The 19,639-nt window shown below is 34.6% G+C and overlaps 1 protein-coding gene across 3 annotated transcripts in view; it reads right to left on the bottom strand.

The window, feature by feature from the left end:
- Positions 1-19,639, bottom strand: part of Pex1 (peroxisomal biogenesis factor 1) — a 171,058-nt gene that overhangs the window by 57,974 nt on the left and 93,445 nt on the right. For all 3 annotated transcript variants that reach the window (XM_081769054.1, XM_081769052.1, XM_081769055.1), the window contains exons 14-17: positions 19,448-19,512; positions 15,710-15,769; positions 12,701-12,887; positions 5,430-5,607 (exon numbers count right to left, since the gene is read on the bottom strand). In XM_081769054.1, the coding sequence (XP_081625180.1) occupies positions 5,430-5,607; positions 12,701-12,887; positions 15,710-15,769; positions 19,448-19,512 (490 nt within the window). The remainder of the gene's footprint in view (positions 1-5,429; positions 5,608-12,700; positions 12,888-15,709; positions 15,770-19,447; positions 19,513-19,639) is intronic.

Genomic DNA, 19,639 nt, shown 5'->3' on the forward strand with positions numbered 1-19,639 from the left:
ATCAATACTTACATAATCAGACACAAGTGTAAATTAACATTAACCAATATTGCTTTATGAATGACAAATCTATAGTAACAAACTTGTCAAGTCAAATGCACAATATATTGCTTGTAGTTCAAAATAGAAGTCAAATAGATGGAATCTACCTTAACTTTGCTAAAGCTCTTGATAAGCTGACTTATCATTTATTATTAAACAAATTACTTAAATACAATCTACTAGATTGTTTTTTTTTTCTTTCTTTAAATTGACTTGCATATTATTTCAATTGGATTGGTTCATACTTAACCAACAGGAAATTTGTAATACAATATAGCTGTAGTTTCTCTTCCGTTTACATTACATCTAGAGTACCTCAGAGCTCCAATTTGGGTCATCCGTTATTTTTGTTTATAAATGAAAAATCAAAAGAATATAACTGTCAAATAATTAATGTATGCTGATGACATAAATATCTTTCATTATATTTCTTCTCTTCATGATCATTTAACTTTACAGAATAATACTGACACAATTGTGCACAGATTTGGAGTGAATTCTTTCTTTCAAATTTTGCAAAGACACAAAGGCTATTTTTTTTCCCTAGGAAAATTAATTCTTCTTTATATAATCACAAAAGAGGTTCTCAAGAGATTAAATTCCTCAAAAATGTGAATGATTTTGGAATTATTTGGGTGACAAATTATTATTCCTAAAACATCTCCAGGTCATATTAACTAAAGCAAGGAAAAACTTAGCATTAAAGAAATTGTTATGCAGCAACTTTAATTAATACCTGTAATGCTCTTTATATATGTAATGTAAGATCACACGTGAACGTAGATATTTTGTCAATTGCATGGAATCAATCCAAAAATAATTTTCTGAAATGGCTGGGATGGAAATTTAAGAAGTTCAATGACATGAGCTTGGTAGATATTCTTCACGACTTAGACTTGTTACCCTTAAGCCATAGGTGGTGTCTTTTTAATTTAAAGTTCTTTCATAATATTGCCATTGTGATTTTACCTTGGTAGATTTATGTCCGTAAGAGTTCCTTATACTCGAATAGGAGTTTCACTTTTTAAAATTGTCTTTCGAAATCATCAATTTTTAACTTTAAAACTGCGGCTAATAAGTTTAATACTATGCTGGATTCTTTTCAAACTAACTTTCTTCTTATACGCCTACAATTTATTACTTACTTACGAAGTCTTTAATCTTTCAATTTCTTGTACAACTAAACACTACATGTATGTTTTTATGTTGCTTTGTTAAATACTTGTACTCTTAAATAATTGAAATATTATGTTTTCTGCTTTCTCAATATATTTTGCACCAAAATTTTTCTATTTTGATGCAATACCCGGGTTTTATTTCTATCATACCTTATTACTGTTTACCGTTTATAAATATGATCTTTATAATCTGTATATTTACTATATACGTGGTAATTATGGATGCTAACGATAAATAATTACTTTCTGTTTATGATCAATACTTTTTATATTTTACCATCACTAATATATTATGCTTCGTAATTTCAGCAATTTTTCCTGCATTCATTATGCTTCTGTATTCATTGTATTTATATATCATATTTGCCTATGTTCATTGTGTTTATTTTATTTATATTGGGATCATTTTGTTATACTTTTCTGTATTTTTCCTGGTACACTTATGGCCATTGACTGTTTGTGACCAATAAACCTTTTCCAACATTATTATTATTATTATTATTATTATTATTATTATTATTATTATATGGAACTTATCTTTGAATATGTCTTTCCTGTCCCTTTCTTCTTTATTAATATTGTATCACTGAATCGTGTCATTGTTAGTCAGTACGGTTCCACACATCACTGTTAGCCTCGGGCCTCCAAATATATTGTAAAGTTCTGCTTGTGCAAGTGTTGGTAGAGCAAATTACAGTCCGAATTTTTTTTCCACTACCAGATTTTATTACAAAATTCTACTATAATACAAAATAGATACAAATTCTCTAATGTTTGGGTTTAAAGTAGGTGTCCCTTCGATCTGACGGTCTCAGGCAGGAATTCTCACTAAGCGAGCTACGTGAGGAGGGGTAGGACACACAATGCCCCACTGCAAGCAGAGAGGGGTTTGAGTCCCGACAAATCTCCACTGTAAGCTAGGCTGGTGTTGTGATAAGGAATCTCCCAATCCTCCACTGCAAGCAGAGAGAGAGAGAGAGGTAAAGGTTCCTGCAAGGCTCCACTACAACCAGGAGGAAAAGGGAAGCCAGAAGCTCCACTGCAAGTCAAGAAAGGGAATTTGATCAGTAGAAATTGACATCTGTCGTTGAAATCCTCTCGGTTATATAAGTGCTACAAGAGAGGTGGTAATGCTGTTGTTCCTCCGTCGTCACATGACCAGTGGTGTCGAGTTATCTCCGTCGTCTGCAGCTATAGTACTCCTTAGTAAGACGCACATGGTTGTTTGTAAATAGAAGCACATGACAGGTGTCTGTAAACACAACCATGCGGTATATTACAATATCAATCCGGACTTGGTAAAAAGTACACGAAGTGACATAGATATTCGATGCTTTCTCGTTGTTGTTTATTATTTTATGCTCCGACTATGAATCGAGTAATTTTAGCATATGATAAAAAAAAATAGCTACACACAAAGAGGACCATTTATCTTGAAATGCCCTTGTAACTTTTAAACTAATATATATAAAAAAAAGAGCTGATATTTTTACCATACAAATATCGACAAGAGGACATTGTTTGACATACCCTATAACATCATCAGGTTAACAGTGTTGCCAATCCAACATAAAATTGTATTTTTCTCACATATATTACATATTATTACATATTTCAAATTTACACGTTAAATGAAAACGTACAACACTATATTTATTATTCAGTATTATGAACTAAGGATGCTACAATATCACATACAAACAAATTTGGAGGCCTCTACAACAGTAGTAACGCAACAGAGACGGATGGAATAAAGCACGTTTAAACTACCTTACAGTTTAATATTATGATCATGATGTGACGTATACAAAGTTACAAAGAAATGAAAATTTCACTCTCAAAACCCTTTATTTAAAAAAATCCAGTGACATAGGTGGTTGTCAATGCATGTAAAGATCATAATGCCACTTACAGCAAACTGATATCTCAAACTATTCCGGAAATATGATGAACATTGATAAAGGTTATTACACTGCTTAATTTCGATAAGTTGTTATAAACACACTTCTAAAAACTATGTTATAGAAACAAAGAAAACCAACAATCGTTTTTAAAATTTCTTACAAATACGTCATTTTAAGCAGTATACCAATTTCAACCTAAAGACAAATTGTTCATTCAGCACCATGTATATAGACGGATTCAAATTCGATTATCAGAATAACACATTAGTACCATCCAACTGTGGTAACAGCATAGTATTTTTTTTCTTTCTTTAAAATAGTTCAAGCAAAGAACACATAATACATTTCTTGTTTGAAGCAAAGAGACCCATTTTCCCGTTCAATTGCGACTGGCTTCAAATTTGCTTTTGCACAAAAGCAATCTTATCTGTTCTATATTTTCCGCAAAAATTGCCTTTCTGTTTCTTTTCTTTTCTTCTTTTTTTTCTAAGAGAAATCAACAATGAAATATTGTAGGGTCACTAATGACATATAGGTTTATGAAATACGAATAAAATATCTAATTCATTTAACTGATTTCCAGAAAAACAATACATACGAAACTCGACCTTTCTATTCAACTATGGAAATACCATATCTGGTCTTTTACAAGAGAAATGAATAAGGGCAAGTTATAACACCATTAATGATTGATTGATTAAAATAATAAATAAACCGGAGAAGTTTCGGTCAGTGCATCACGTCAATTTTTAATAATAAAGTCATATGCATGTCGCTATCTACGCTATTACTTGCCTTTCTGATGCTAATAGGTGTCTCTAATTGAGGGCTTATTGTGTATAACGAAGTTCTTGAATAAATGTATTAAAAATATAGTGTGCAGCTCGGGTTAGATGGTGTGGAAACTAAAATAAATGAATAAATACGTATATTACATGTAAACAATTAGAGCAATTAACGAAGCACGATTTTAAGCTATAGTGTACAGCGGGGTGAAGGTCTGGGCTCAACAAGTAGTTATAATAATAATAAAACAAAAAAAGAAGCCTTCGCCAGAATCTCAATTTTCGATTTTCCTTTATCAGGAAACTAATTTTATATGAAATGTAGGAGAAAAGTACGGAAGCCCATTCTGAAGAATTTCCTAAAAAATTTAAATTCAATATTTTGTTCTAATTTGTTGAATAATGTGGCAGGTAGGCCTCTGCAATGGAGAAGCATGTCGCACCTAGAAATAGCATACAAGACTCACGAAAGCTACTTGCGATAAAATATACGGATAATTTAATTTTGAATTTAGCGTCACTTTCAGCACCGAGGCTATATGGGACGTGGACCTACAGCTTAACGTGGGATCCGAACCAATTGAGCTCCCGCCGGGAATCGGTCCTGGGTACCCAATGCCAAAGGCGAATACGCTGAATGCTTAGCCAGAGGGAGCTCAAATATATGGATAATAAGACCGAATCGTTTCAGATGGACGGGACGGGTCGCTTGCATCGTTAATACACACGAATTGCACGGTATCCTCGTCAGTAGGCCTATTTCAAGATAAACCACGATGGGAGGATGACAAAAATCAGGTGAATAACAGAACAATAACAATAATTCAGACTGGATCGGTTTAGTTGTGAAGATTTGTTAGTGCACAACCCTTTATATTTATTTCTAGCATGTTTTATCAAGTGACTTTAAGCCAACCTGTATATTCACCTTAGAAGTTTTTTATCAAGTGACTTATGAGCCACCCTGTATATTCACCTTAGACGTATAGTGTTCACAATTATGTCATACACAATGGCGTCTGTGCATTCTTGACATCAAAATTCTTGGAACAAAAATAGGAATAATTATTTAGTGAATACAACACAAAGAATTTACACAATACCTGCCAATAATATAAAATTTTCAATTAGTGACATGTGAGTAACTGCACACAAAACCAGTGTTTACAGGGACTAAGTCAACATACAAACCTTGTGTGCACAAACTGTTACAAGAAACTGTTTGTTTTTATTCGTATTAGTGGACGGACACTAATCGAAATGGAAGTGTTATAAGTGTAACAAGTATTCCGTGAAACTCGATTAGTTTGGAAATTCTTGGGCTCATTTTCTCAGCACAAACGCAGTTTACGATATATATATATATGATTACCAGCCTACAAGAAGTAATTAACAATTATGAGTGAGTCCAGCACGAGTCGAAATATCAACATAAACCAAAACGAAGTGGACCACGGTGCACAGGTAAATACCAAATTATTATAATGTTCATACCTTTGTACTGGTATGTCCCTACTAACCTGGATCTGCATTGTGCTGTTCGGACAGTTGAATGGCCAATATCTGTGCAGTGTAAAGGATAGCTTGAAGATCGGCTCCTGAAAATCCATTCGATTTATCAGCTATTTCCTCCAAATCAACTTCAGCAGAAAGTTTTAATTTACGACTTAGAGCATTTAGAATAGATAGCCGGTCATCCTGTGAAAGAACAGAGATCACTATTATAAATAAGAATAAAAGGTACGGACCACCGCAATAAACCTTCTCCCTCCTATTTCTTAAATCATGTTATGATGCAGCATTTATTTATGAAACACAACAAAATTACGTTTTCGGAAAGCTCCGTTCGAAGAAAACTCCATTCAACAAAAAACTATTTGTAAATTTTTGCTGAGTTATGCCATATTGTTGGTTTATTAATGAAATATTTATTTATGAAATATGAACAACATCCCTTCAGTAGTTTTTGAGAAATCGTCCGAGAAAAACTCACCCTCAAAAATGAACTACCCCTTGTGAAGTTTTTCAGAACAAATTAGTTATGTCGTATTATCAGGTTATTTGAAATACGAAAAAGATCGCTTTTTTTTTTTTTTTTTTTTTTTTTTTTTTTTTTTTTTTTTTTTTTTTTGACAATCATCCGAAAAAACTTGCCCCCAAGAATAAACTACTCTTCTGGATTTTTCCTAGAAAAATAACTTATCCATATTATAGAGTTATTAGTGGAATATTGATTTATGAACTATGAACGAACTCGTTGTTTTTGACAAAATCGCAAATTTTGATTTTTACTCTTCAGTAAACTACCCTTATTTTTGGGGGGTAAGAAGAAAATAAAAAGAATACCCCTAGAAAAATCTAAAAACCTTAAGATTTAAATTTGGTCTCGATACTTTGAACAGTATGGACTCCAGGTGAGTGAACATCTTTACCTCGGAACGAACGCGCGAACGAAGTGACGAACAGACATCTAAAAATCTGTTTTTTGCCATGTAGGAACCGTGTAAATCCACTAAAATATCAAATTCGATTTTTTTGATCATCTTTCTTATCATCGCTCGAAAGTAAAAAGGTATTAACAAATGGCAAGCACTGAAAACAATTATTCCTGCTTCATGATAGCAATATTCTTGTAAATATCGAAAGGAGACATTGCTCGACATACTCTGCAATACATCAGATTAACAGTATTATCAACCCAACTTAAAGTTGTTTATTTTTTCAAAAGGCATCACATCAGATTATTATATATTTCAAATCTACATATTAAACGAAAACGTCAAATACACTCTGTAAAGAAAAAATAGTGACACTTGCTCAAACATGGTTTTCACATCATACATTAACCAATATGAGTTTTTTCATGAATTGCTAATAATATTACAATGAATATTCTTAATGAGCAGATCATTCTTAATACTTGCGCCACAGTTTCAGGTTTTTGATATGAATATAATGAATTTATATGCATATATTAGTAGCCGTGTGTGTTTTGAGCAAACTTGTCTATAGAAAGAGTTATACATAAAAGTATAAAAGATCAACAATAATAACACAAAACGAAATATGAAATTTCTTAAGGGTAAGATACAATGTATACGAACATCGGGAGGTACAGCACATCAAACTAATATTTTCTATGTGCACCTTGGGCTTTAGGAAGGGTAGGGAATCATCGAGGCCTTTTGGTAACAAGGCTACTGCAAAATGCAACCTTGATTTCATGGGGTCACACCCGGATTATCTGTTCCGTGAGTTTCATTCTATTCGAGGTAGTTGTCAGTTGAGTCTTCTGCTCATATTGATCCACAAAGTTACAATTGGATTCATGTCAGGTGAGTTTGGAGACCACACGTGTCTTTGAATAGTCATATTCTTGAACTACATATTAACGATTTTCACTCGGTGACATGAAGCATTATCGTCCTGGAAAACGAAGTAGTCCATATTTTCTTCAGAAAAGTAATCTTTAGCTGTTGTCTGAACTTTACGTACCAGAATTTGAAGATATTTTCGTGCATCAAATGATTCTTCACATATATCCATTGTTCTGACGTTTTTAGCGGTGAAGCAAACCCATACCATCGCTCAGTAACTGAATATTTGCATCTCTTAAAGAAAATTATTATCAAGTTCCTCGTTCGTTCGTATCCACAACTTCACACCACCATCGTTTTCCACTATTCTAAACATTTTCCCACGGAGAAAACGACGTGCTTCAGTTGTCATAAGTCCAAGTTGCATATCACCTCACAAACCTACATGTTGAAATCCTCTGTTTCTGTTAGTTTCAACTTTCTACGCGGTTTCTTCTTCGTAATATCCTCTTCATACAGTCAACATAATACAGTTGTACGAGTAACTTCAGTTTGAGGATCATCTCAAATTATAGAAACGATTTTTGGGAAATCATTCCTTAATTATGCAGTGCTATTGATTTTATTTGGCGATGTGCTCTGGGTGATACCTTCTTTTTTCTATCATACTATTGACGAAGGGATGATTTGTTATACTGTTTTTGAATGTGAATTACTCTTCCTGCCGTCGAATGGTCGATTTTGAGTATTCCACCCATCTCCCTTAGAGATTTAACTTAGCTGTGCAAAACAAGAATTATGTACTGTTCACATGGCGAAAAGTCATATTTCTTACTCATCTTACTTGTTTACAATCCACATGTAACAACAATCTCATACAAAAGCAACGCTGCACAACAACAATATTGCCACTTGACACTGTATAAACAATGAAAAAAAATCACAAAATGCTATTTACACATCACAAATGGAATGCAGAATTCTCACTCCAATAACTTACGAGACACTCTCAGTGCCATCTGGCGAGTATATTACTGATACATAAACAATTGGTAAGCGCCGTTGTACACCAAAGGTGTCACAGATAATGCAAATGAACTATACCACTCACCATTTCCTTCTATTCCTCTTCTAACGAGCTGCACATATGTTTTTTTGTGTAAGTTGCTTTGAGAATTGAGGTGTCGCTATTTTTTCTTTACAGAGTGTACAACCTTATTGATCAGTTTCAAACTTTGAACGCTACAGTATCACAAATAAATTTTGGAACTCTTTATAAAAGTAACAACGCAAGTGAGAGGGACGGGAAACGAGTATCTTACTTACGAATACTGTGATCATGGTATGACGAATTTCGAGTGAATAGGAACTAAGTTACAATGGATTGAAGATTTGACTTTTGTGAAAAGCATCGAAGAAGTGCACAGATAAGTATTACACAGTCACGTAAATTGTTTTCAATACACGTAAATATCATAATGTCGTTTATTGTGAATTGGTCGCAAAACGTTCCAGAGATAAAGTAGGCATTGGTAAAGTTTGCAGCATTGCTTAAATTAAATAGTTGCGAGTATTTGTACTTAGAACCACCAGAAACTGTTGCCATTGCGTTATAGAAGCAAGTGAAAGAAACAATCATTTTAAAAATGTCCCACTAACATGTCATTTTAAGCAATATAATATGTTTGTTTTTCATATCTTCAGAACGATTTGAGATATCACATTGCTGTAAACGTTATGATTTGTTGAAAACCGTTTATTTTATTGGATGTGATATTTATCTAAACACTTTTTCGAAAAAAAAAGATTAAAAAAAAAAACTCAATTTTACGATTCCTTGTAAATTTGTTTCTACTCATTCGAAATTTATCATATCATAATCAAAGTACTCGATACTAAGGCACTTTGGATGTGCGCTGTGCTATCTGTTTCACTTACTTTATTACTGCTGTAGAAGCCTCCAAATTGTGGATGTTTTGTGATACTGCAGCGTCCTTAGTTTACCACACTGATTAATGCATGTGCTATCGAAAAGTTTTCGTAAAATGTGTAAAATTTTAAATATGTAGTAATCTGACTCAGCACTTCTTATGTATTAGTTTAAAAATTACAAGGGCGTTTCAAGATAAACGATCCACCCTGTACTTATACTCACTGAATGTTGATCGCCTCTCTCAATAATAGATTAGACCTAGCTGCGATTGAGTTTCGTGATAACGTAGCGTGCATCCTGACCGTGAATAGCTGTGATCCTAGGTAGTCAATCAGTAGTGAAGGTTCGCGCATGATGTGAAAGAACTAAGATTTACGTAGGATATTCATTAAAGATTGTGCCTCACCTAGTAGTAGTTAATGTAAAATACTGAAATGTTACACGTGTGTTTATACATGTCTCTATAGGTTACCGGAAGATTTCATCTTTTAATCCCTAACATTTTCTGTATTACAGGCACTAAAGTGAAATAAAGTGTAAAGACGGGTAAAATTGAATGCTGAGCGGTGACCAATTTTCTGAGAAGCCACATACGAAAGAAAACATTTAATGAGATAAAGGAGACTTATGTAGAGGAAGTCCCATTATATGAAGTTGTGAAACACTGGCATAGTTAGTTCAAGTGATCGGGACTTCTGTAGAAATGGTCCTCATTGCAAGTGGAAGCCGGCATCTTGGAAGATCACCGCATAACTATTCGACAACTAGTTGAAGATGTCAAGATAAGTGTGGTGTCTATGTGAAAAATAATAAATGCGCATTTGCACATGCATAAAGTGTCTTCCCGAAGGATTGCGTCTATGAAATACTTCCTCACACTCTCCTGACCTTACACTAATTTTGCCTCACAACTATGGAGTCATTTTTGTGGGGGAAGCATTACCAAGATGACGAAATGCTGAGTTCTGGAGTCAATTCAAGGTTCTGGAACATTCTGCAGACATCTACAAATAAGATTTCCGCACGTTCATAAAACGATGGGAAAAATGTACCAATTGGAGATTTCTATATAGAGCAGATTTACCGTCCGTACCAAATTTCGTTTATCTCACTCAACAGTAAGTGGGTCAGGGGAATATTTTAAGGAACACTCCTCGTATCAATGACAAAGGTCAAATCATGGGGTTCGAAACAACTGGTGCTTCTATCGCGGAAAATGGCTGCACTAGCAGGGTGTTTGAGGGACCCATAGTGGAAGTGTATCAAGAATCATGTCAACTGGGGCAAACTGAAGAACCGTCGGCTAAACTACAGAATACGGCGCCAGATTGATTGTTGGAGTGAGTGTCGCAATCAGCGACTGGTATAGATTTACATGAGCAACGCTAAAGCAGTTGAATACCCAATACAACCATGGTCAACTCAAAAACATACCCCCTTTATCCTTGTACCGTACAATTGCATATATGGGCTACTTCAGAAGAGACCCCCGACGTCACATGTTCTTTACACTGGTTCAGCAAGAGCAATGACTTGCCTAGTGTAATGAACGTGCAACTTGAACGATAAAGGATTGGAAGGACTATTGGTCTAATGATTCACAAGTTTTACCCATTCTGTGAAAGGGTGTAGGTATTTGCGGAAACTCCACTGAGACTCTCCAACATGGGTCAACAATTCAACAATGCACCCCAACGGTAATGGGTACATGGTGTGTTATGCTTACATAGTAAGAATTATTTCCTGGTGATTATAAGCGAACGCAGAACTCGTGTCAGAAACTATGATCTCTGATACACTGGAAGCATTCCTCCACTTGTACTTTTCCCCTCACGACGGTGGTATCTTCCGAGACAATAATGCACGTAGCTATCCTGCGCGTCCAATGCAGGAATGATTCATGATTCTAGGCTGACTTCCAGCATTTTTCATGGCCTCCACACCAGTGATGGCCATTTTGCAACTGGGGCTCACTCAGGCTCAGGCTCACTACCTTCAATAAGGCTCGCGCTCAGCACTCTTAATTAGGCTCACAATAGGCCTATCTCGGACTTGCTTGAGTTCTAAACCTTTCAGTTCTATGTCCTCTGATTATGCCCTCTAGGCTAAGGGAGAGGATGATAAAGGCAAGTTAATGATGATGGAAGAATTGATGGAACGAAAATGTGGAATGAAACAGAAGTAGCCAAGAAAACCCACGGGCATAATGTTGTCCACCACAAACTTACTTGGCCAGGGATCGAAGAAGGAACCCCTCGCACCAGAGGTGAGCACTCTACCACTGACCCACCGTAGTCCCCCCATAAAATATTTTACTTACAAGTGGCAGAAGGTCTTTAATTTTAAAATGATATGAAAACATGAACTTATTAAAGTTACTCTAGAAGTGAAATTTACTATACGAAAACCCAAGGATCCCACAAGGATTACATAAAATTTCCAACTTCATCACTATATTTTCTGAAGTTTTGGATCTTATATGCTAAATCCTAAATGAGTTCTGGATTCCAGAAACATTTAAGTCTAAAATAAGGATCTAAATGAATGTGGGTAATTATAGGTGGTCAGCTTCTAATGAGAATAGATCTCATTAGATTGTTCAACTTTGTTAGAGATGCATTTCTACAAGGTTGACAACATAATTCCAGGGCTGCTTCTGATACGCTGTAACTGCTAATGACAGAAAATTGTTTATAACCTGAGATTGATGCTATGAGATTCTTCTTTTGCAGGACATGTCACTATTTGGTAAAGAGAGCATCTATGTTCTTCTTAACATTAGTTATTGAAGACTCTCTGGTTCCCATTGTTATATATTTTTACATGGACCAAAGGGCGAATATTAAATTTTGCTGTAAGTTAGGAAAATCAGCAACAGAGACTTAAAAGATGATCAGAATTGTTCGCCGCGAGAACGCTCTATCTTGTGGTCGTGATGACTGTGAAGACATTTCTGATTACCACAGAAACAGACGCCGTCAACCAGTCAATCAGAAGGTAATACGGATCGTTTCCGTAACATACTGATATCAGCCCGTCGCATGACCGTCTGCATCTTGGAGAATGTACTGCACATTTCCACGGCCAATCTCAAAATCAGTGCAGTAAATAATTCTAATCATTTCGTACGTTCCTGTTGCTGATTTCCATAACTTATAACAAAATTTAATGTTCATCGTTTTAATCACAATATAAATCAGAATATCTTCGATGACTGGGGCACAGATGCTCTAAGAATCAATGACAATGGAAACCAGGATGTCTTGGATGACCGATGTTTAGAAGAGCACAGATGTTGTCTTTAGCACCTCTTCATACAGACAACATAAGAACAGAACAGAACAGAATATCATAGCATTCTACAACAGAAGAATATCAAAAGCATTAATCTCACATAATAAAAAAAATGTCTATCATTAGCACTTACAGAGTATCAGCATCAATTCTGGAACTTTACTGTCAAACCTTGTACTATATTTGAATCATATTTTATTCCATAAATAAATCAAACATTTGTATCAAAACTATTACAGCTACTTACTCTGTTCGGCAAAGGGCAATATAATGCTTTGTCTAAACGACCAGGTCGCAAGAGAGCAGGGTCCAGTAAATCAGGTCTACTTGTAGATGCCATTACCCATACACCAGTAAGTGATTCTACACCATCTAACTGAGTCAGAAACTGATTCACAACACGATCTGTAACCCCAGTATTATCATGACCTCGCCTGTGAACAGAAATAAAAAAATATATCATATGCAATTATAAATTGACATTGTTGTTAAACTCAGATGCCGACATTTCCTTTAAAAGATCTGTGATTCCTTCGAATGTAAAGCATTCCCATTTTGTCAAGATCTTGTTACGTATGTAAAACTCACAATATAAATTTTATTTAGACACCTCCGTTGAATATAATTAGCCTAAGAATATACATATTAATCACATCACAGCATTATATATAAAATATACAATCTTAGTTCCCTTTTCAAAAAAAAAAAAAAGTACATAGTCACACACAGCAATATTACCGAATGTTGTCCCTTTGCGTGGAATGGAGATACTCATAGAAATTTTACCATCATCTCACTCGCTTGTAATTTTAATTTCTGAATAGTTCCTGCAGTTTTAGTTCCGTTGGAGCTTCTATTTTTAACTTCTTAGCAAAGTTCCAGTGAATAGTTTGAAAGTACGTTGTGCACGAATTATTCAGAAATTAGAATTAAAAGTGAGTTAGATGGTTACTATTTTGAGTCATCGTTGGATTTTTTTCTCCACTCAGCCACAGTGTCCAACTGAAAAATTAGTTGCTACAATCTATATAATACTGTATTATAAGTTTTAGTATGAAATGAAGCAATGCCGAATATTGTTGAGGTAAGACATTCCTTAGAATTTTGCTTCTTCCAACTAGCAGTTGAGTATTTCTGCACGCATTTTTGATATATATACAGGGCGTTAATGAACTATACCGACAAACTGAAACAAATAATTTCTTACATCAAAATCAGAGAAAAAAGGCAGGGGTAGTTTCAGAGCTAGGGCCCTCCAAAAGCATGGAAAAACTACATTTCAACACGCGTTATTTCAAACTCGCAAACCATGAAGTAGCAGTCTATATCAGCGTAAAGGAAGTCACACATACGCCGTCCAAAATTGCATGCTTCAGCAATGTGCAATAAGTGCGCTCGGGATTGCCTACAGGACATAATTCCCAGACATGCTCCCAATACAACGCTCAGACATGCTCTGATTTCAAGACGAGTTCAAAGTAGGGAGAAGGTAAGCCTTACCAGCAGTGGATATGGGATACTTCGGCGAGAATTTGGAAGTGTTAGGCCCACCAGATCCACGGTTCCTCGTGTTCGGAATTACGCGTGCTGTGATATATTTTGTCACGTTAGACTATATTTTTACTTCTTTCTGTTTTTTATATTTTATGCAAAAGCAGAGCATCTAATGGATTTTTACCATTACATTTCATTGAAATATGTATCATAAGGGACAAAGGGATTCAAATATTTTCAGTTAATCGATTCTCCCCGTGGGAAGAACGGGCATTTCAGCTAGTGTGTGTATATATGTTTAGATCCCGATCAGAACTTTACAAACTGGGTTTAATTTATACACATATAACTATTGTGCGATGAGGCTATTTGTAATCTATACGTACACGAGGAAGTTATTTGTAATCAATACATATAAACTCGTCTTGACTGACTGACAGATCAACGCCCAGCCCAAAACATTACGCGAGAAACTTGAAATTTTGACAGTGCATAGGGTATGTGACATAAGCTACCTCAAAAGGACGACTTTTGGAAATTAGACAAGCAAGGGAGAGGGGAAGGTAATGAAAGTGGCAATGATTATAGTAAAATGTTTGTATCTATGAATCTCTGAAAGGTAAAGACATGAAATTTGGAATGTGGGCTTCCCAAATTAGACATGCGTTTCATTGTTCTTTTTATATTTCCCCTAGAAGGGGGGAAAATGGCAGGAAGAAAAAGGACGGGATTTGTTGTTACAAGGCAGGAAAAAGAACGGGATTTATTGTTACAATAAGATGACCATATCTCGAAATCCTTAAAGGTTAGAGAAAAAAAAACTTAGTATTTAGACTTTTCATTTAAATAATTGAAGACTTGTTTTAGTGATTTTTGGTATTTCTCCTACAAGAGAAAAAAAAGCGGGTAGAAAAAGAGTGGAGTTGCAATTGTTAAAATAAGATACACAAATCTCGAAATTCCTTAACGTTAGAGATAAAAAAAATCGAAATTTAGGCTTTCAATTTAAAATAATCAAAGCTGTGTTTCAGTATTTCTTGATATTTCTCTTACAAGGGAATTAAAAACGTTGGCTTTTTAATTGAGATAATATGGCCATATCTCGAAATTCCGTAAGATTAGGGACATATTAGGGATATGAGAAGTGCGAGGCCATAGACCGAGGAAATGCGGATGTCTAGGGACGAAGTTCCGCAGCTAGCCGAAGGCTAATAATTAATGGCATAAATTTTAATTGATATGATTCCAAAATATTAATACTAGAATCCAGATATTTTGTTTTGATACGTGAACATTATCAAAGGACAGAAAAGGTAGCAAAAGGTGAAAGGATAGGAATGTCCTTCAGCGCTGAGCTTCTCGTACGCAATCAGTAAAATATTAACATACATCAGAACTGAAGAACTGAATTTGATAAGTTACTCCTAGAACAAAATTCTAGCGGTAATGCGTAAGAGACGAAATAAGGACCATGAAAAATTATTTTGAGGATTGCAAACCTTTAGAAAATGATTACAGAAAGAGTTCCTTTTTGAGTATTTTAGGGGGAAAAAAGTAATTTTAAATTCTGTTTGTCATGATGCAAACTAGACTGAGTCGATATAGGATGGCATCGATATGATCCAATGGCAACGTTTTGTTTGTATCGAGGAATGTGACTTTCAGTTCCTTCAGCTATAGTTAATTAGTTCTGCTTATAGAATAAAATATTTTCACATCAATAAAGTTTAAAATAAATATATTACAGAAGTTTACAACTTACCTCGGGGCTAAGCTATCAAACTCGTCGAAGAAAAGAATACATGGCTTTGCGCTTTGGGCTCTACAAAAGAAGAAAGAAAAAAAGAAGTAACATATGCTCAGTGAATAACATTATACTAAAATACAGAAAGCGTTTTTTTTTTTTTTAATTCTTTTTATATTACTTTTTTTTAACATTATAACTAATTTTACAGTTCTAATGTACCAAGACCAGCGAAAGTGTTTGGAGAGCCTGCCCTTTTCTTTGTCGGTCGCTCGAAGTATTAAAATTAATGAATTCAGTGAACTTTTATGTTTATTTTTCCATAACTTAACATTAAATAAAACTTAAATCATGATATGCTGAGCAACTAATAATCCTATTATTCATACGAGCCGAAAAATATTACAGAAATTAAATAAATGAAACATAAAACTTGCAGTTTATGGATTACCAAACCATCAATTTCAATGTATAAACCAGTTCAGTTGCTCCACTATCATGCATAATATGAATTAATAAGTTCAGGTTTGATGAAACTTCAACTTTTGAATGAAACCATTAACAGAAATTCGATTTTTGTGTACTTAGAGCGACAGAAGATGAGAGCATTACAGGTTCTTGAAATGATTTCGATAGGGTAAACACATCAGCACCGTAAGCTTAGTCATACCATTTAATTAAGAAAAATATACATTGGGACTGTAAGGTTAGTCATATCATTTAACATAAGACATACATTACACGTTTCAAAAAAAAAAAAAAATGTAATACTGTTGGTTTTTAATATGGTACGAATGAAAAGTACAATTGGAAAACGATTTAACTCCATAAAAAGCAAATTTGCAGTGAGCACAATGAGATTTGTTTATTTCTAATCCAACACAAAGGAAACAATCTTCTTGAGCCTGAATTTTTAGTGTTTAGATATCCTTGTTTTTCACCAAACAATCTCTGACGTTTAAACTATTTTCAGTATGTCATTACATGGAAGCGATAGGTTCAAAATCAACCAAAAACGGATTACTATCTTCCACATGTGAGAGACTAAACAATTTAATTTATAGTAACTAACCCATATGAAAACCAAAAACTGCAAATTCATTTAACATTGATAACATGATATAAGTCAGCGCATTAGGCAAAGATAATGATGTTTATATTAGTATATATTCCTCTTAAGTTATCTATCAACTTAACTGGATGTTCAGGTGACAATCAGTTGATATATTTTCTTTCTCAAATAGGAGCAAGACCTGAAAGGACACTGCAGTATAATAATGTAAAAATACAGTAACATTTTGTGAAGTTCGGTTGCTTGTTTGGAGTCCCATGTCTCTTCAGCACGCCCCATATGAGATATGGAACTAAGATTTAATCTGGGTTCTGACCATGTACTTCAACAAGAATCGAATAATGGTCTTATGTACTAAATGCGAGCGAGAACGACACTTTAGGAGTAATATTTTTTGGTTACGAGAAGTTTACAAAACAACAGTAATATCCAACAGTCAAAACTTCAGCGGCAGCAACAATGCTAAGTACTAACAGAGTCACTACTTCATAGAAATTTTAGGCTTACACTATTATAATTTATATTATTATTACCTGGTATTAGGGCTAGCAATTTCACGTGCTAAATTTTGGTTTTTAAAAAAAAAACCGCAAAATTTTGGCTAAGAAAAGTGCATAAAAGATGCAAAATTTTCGGAATAGAGGTGCAAAACTACAAACATCGTGTATAAGGACTCAAATTCACTTCAAAATCCACTCAAGTCTACCAAAAACAAGTCCCAAAATACAATGTTATTAAAGTCACAAGTCCAGAAAACTATTAAAACAGATAGCATTTCCATTTCAGTGAAACTCCTCCTTCGGTCCTAAAAAAACAGTGGACTCTCGGGTTATGAATTTAATTCGTTCCACAATGCTGTTCGTGAATTGAAATGTTCGTAAACCGACATTATTTTTCCCACTGAACGTACATACAAGTAATCCGTTCTAGCCACAAAAACTTGAACTGTTGTGAAGAATATAGAAGAAAATAACATTATCCTTATTAAAGACAGATAAGCAACATAAATTAAACGAAATAATATAAAGGGCTTAAAATACAAAAGGTGTAAACGAAAACAAGAGCAGACTTGTTCGCGAACTGATGGGTTCGTAACCCGTGGATCTACTGTGTATGTAGATAGAAAAGCAATCAACAATGCCGATTGGTGGTAACCGTGATTAGCTAGTTTGACGTTGCCACATCTCTTTACTCTTTATGCACGAGTAGCCAATGGTTTTAGATTTGAAGGTTACTTTTCAACTAATACTGGTCTACTTATCCATTCACTGGCCCGCTAGAGGGAATCATGAAGCAACAACGGTAATCGACAGTAATCGGCATAACAACGCGGTTTATTTCTCACGACTTGCTGTTGAATTAATTGACTGGGTTTGACGAGTTGACTATGCCTCCGTAAGTTTTAATTAACGAGACTGCACTGAAGTGAAAGTAATGTGATGCCGCACATGTTCAGTGTATCCTTGTTTACACACACACACACCTCAGGGTATGGATTCGATGTATTTTGTTACACAGAATCCAAACTTCGAAACTCCAGGACAATTGATCGTGTCGTTTCTTTTTATGGGCGAAAAACTTGAGCGATTGTGAAATTGTGGATAGGGAGGATACACGTGACCCAACCATACAGAAAAAAAAATCTCTGCAGCGGACTCCAGGGTATGCATTCGATGTATTTTGTTACACAAAATCAAAATTTCGAAAAACCAGGACGATTGACTTTTTTTTTTTAATGGGCGAAAAACGAGCGATTTTGGATAAGGATGATACACATAACAGGACTCACGTTTTTCGCCCATAAACAAAATCGTCCTGGAGTTTTGAAATTTGGATTCTGTGTAAGAAAATATATCGAATCCATACCCTGGGATCCCGTGCACAGAACTTTTCTATTTTCTATTTTCTTTTTGTATAGCTGTGTTACGTGTATCCTCCCTATCCAAAATCGCTCAAGAATTTGGCCCAAAACAAAAAATTGAGACGGTCAATCGTCCTGGAGTTTCGAAATTTGGATTCTGTGTAACAAAATACATTGAATCCATACCATGAAGTCCGCTACACAGAACTTTTATTTTTTGTGTGTTGCTGTGTTATTACAGGAATAAAGCGCGGCAAAAGAGCCAAAAAAGTTTTTAAAAATGTAAAAAGGTACTTGTATTGAAAATAAAGTACAAATAGGGGCAATCAAAACACAATTAGGAGTGTTTATTCAATATTTTCTTTGCAAGACAAAATAATTTGGACATTTTAATAGCAAAACAAAATTAAAGTGAAGAACCTGAAATTCCTAACTCTAATTATTATTAATTAAAAAAAAAATCATTAAAGAGTTGTGGGTATTCATTAAAATATGTCATGAATCAAGGAAATCTGGGATCCACTGCATCACAGAATTTATTGTTATAAATTAATTATATAATATATATATATATTTCTGAAATGAAACTATTTTTTTAGTCAGTTATGCTCTTTAGGATAAAGAACCTGGATGATTAATGAAAGTGCATGATTTTGAAATTACATCTTTGGCTATCCCACTGGTAATCGATCCCGACCCATGTGCATCAAAGCCACTACACCAGGGAGGAGGATATATAGATGTCTGAAATTTAAAGAGGACTATTTTGTTACCCGTATACTACCCAAAAAGAATATGGTAATATTTAAAACTTGTTACTGACCTGTTGAATGTGTTGCGCACGGCCTCTTCACTTGCACCAATATATTTTGACAATAGTTCTGGTCCCTTAAAGAAAAAAATCTAGTTTAACAAGTACAACTAACTACTGTAATGCTAAGAACACTTCTAATGGCCCTTACTTAGATACAGTATAGTTAGGATTGTTAAAATAAAACACATACTTATGCTTCTA

The sequence above is a fragment of the Thermobia domestica genome, chromosome 8 (assembly GCF_964235325.1).
Source record: "Thermobia domestica chromosome 8, izTheDome1.hap1.1, whole genome shotgun sequence".
NCBI lineage: Eukaryota > Metazoa > Arthropoda > Insecta > Zygentoma > Lepismatidae > Thermobia > Thermobia domestica.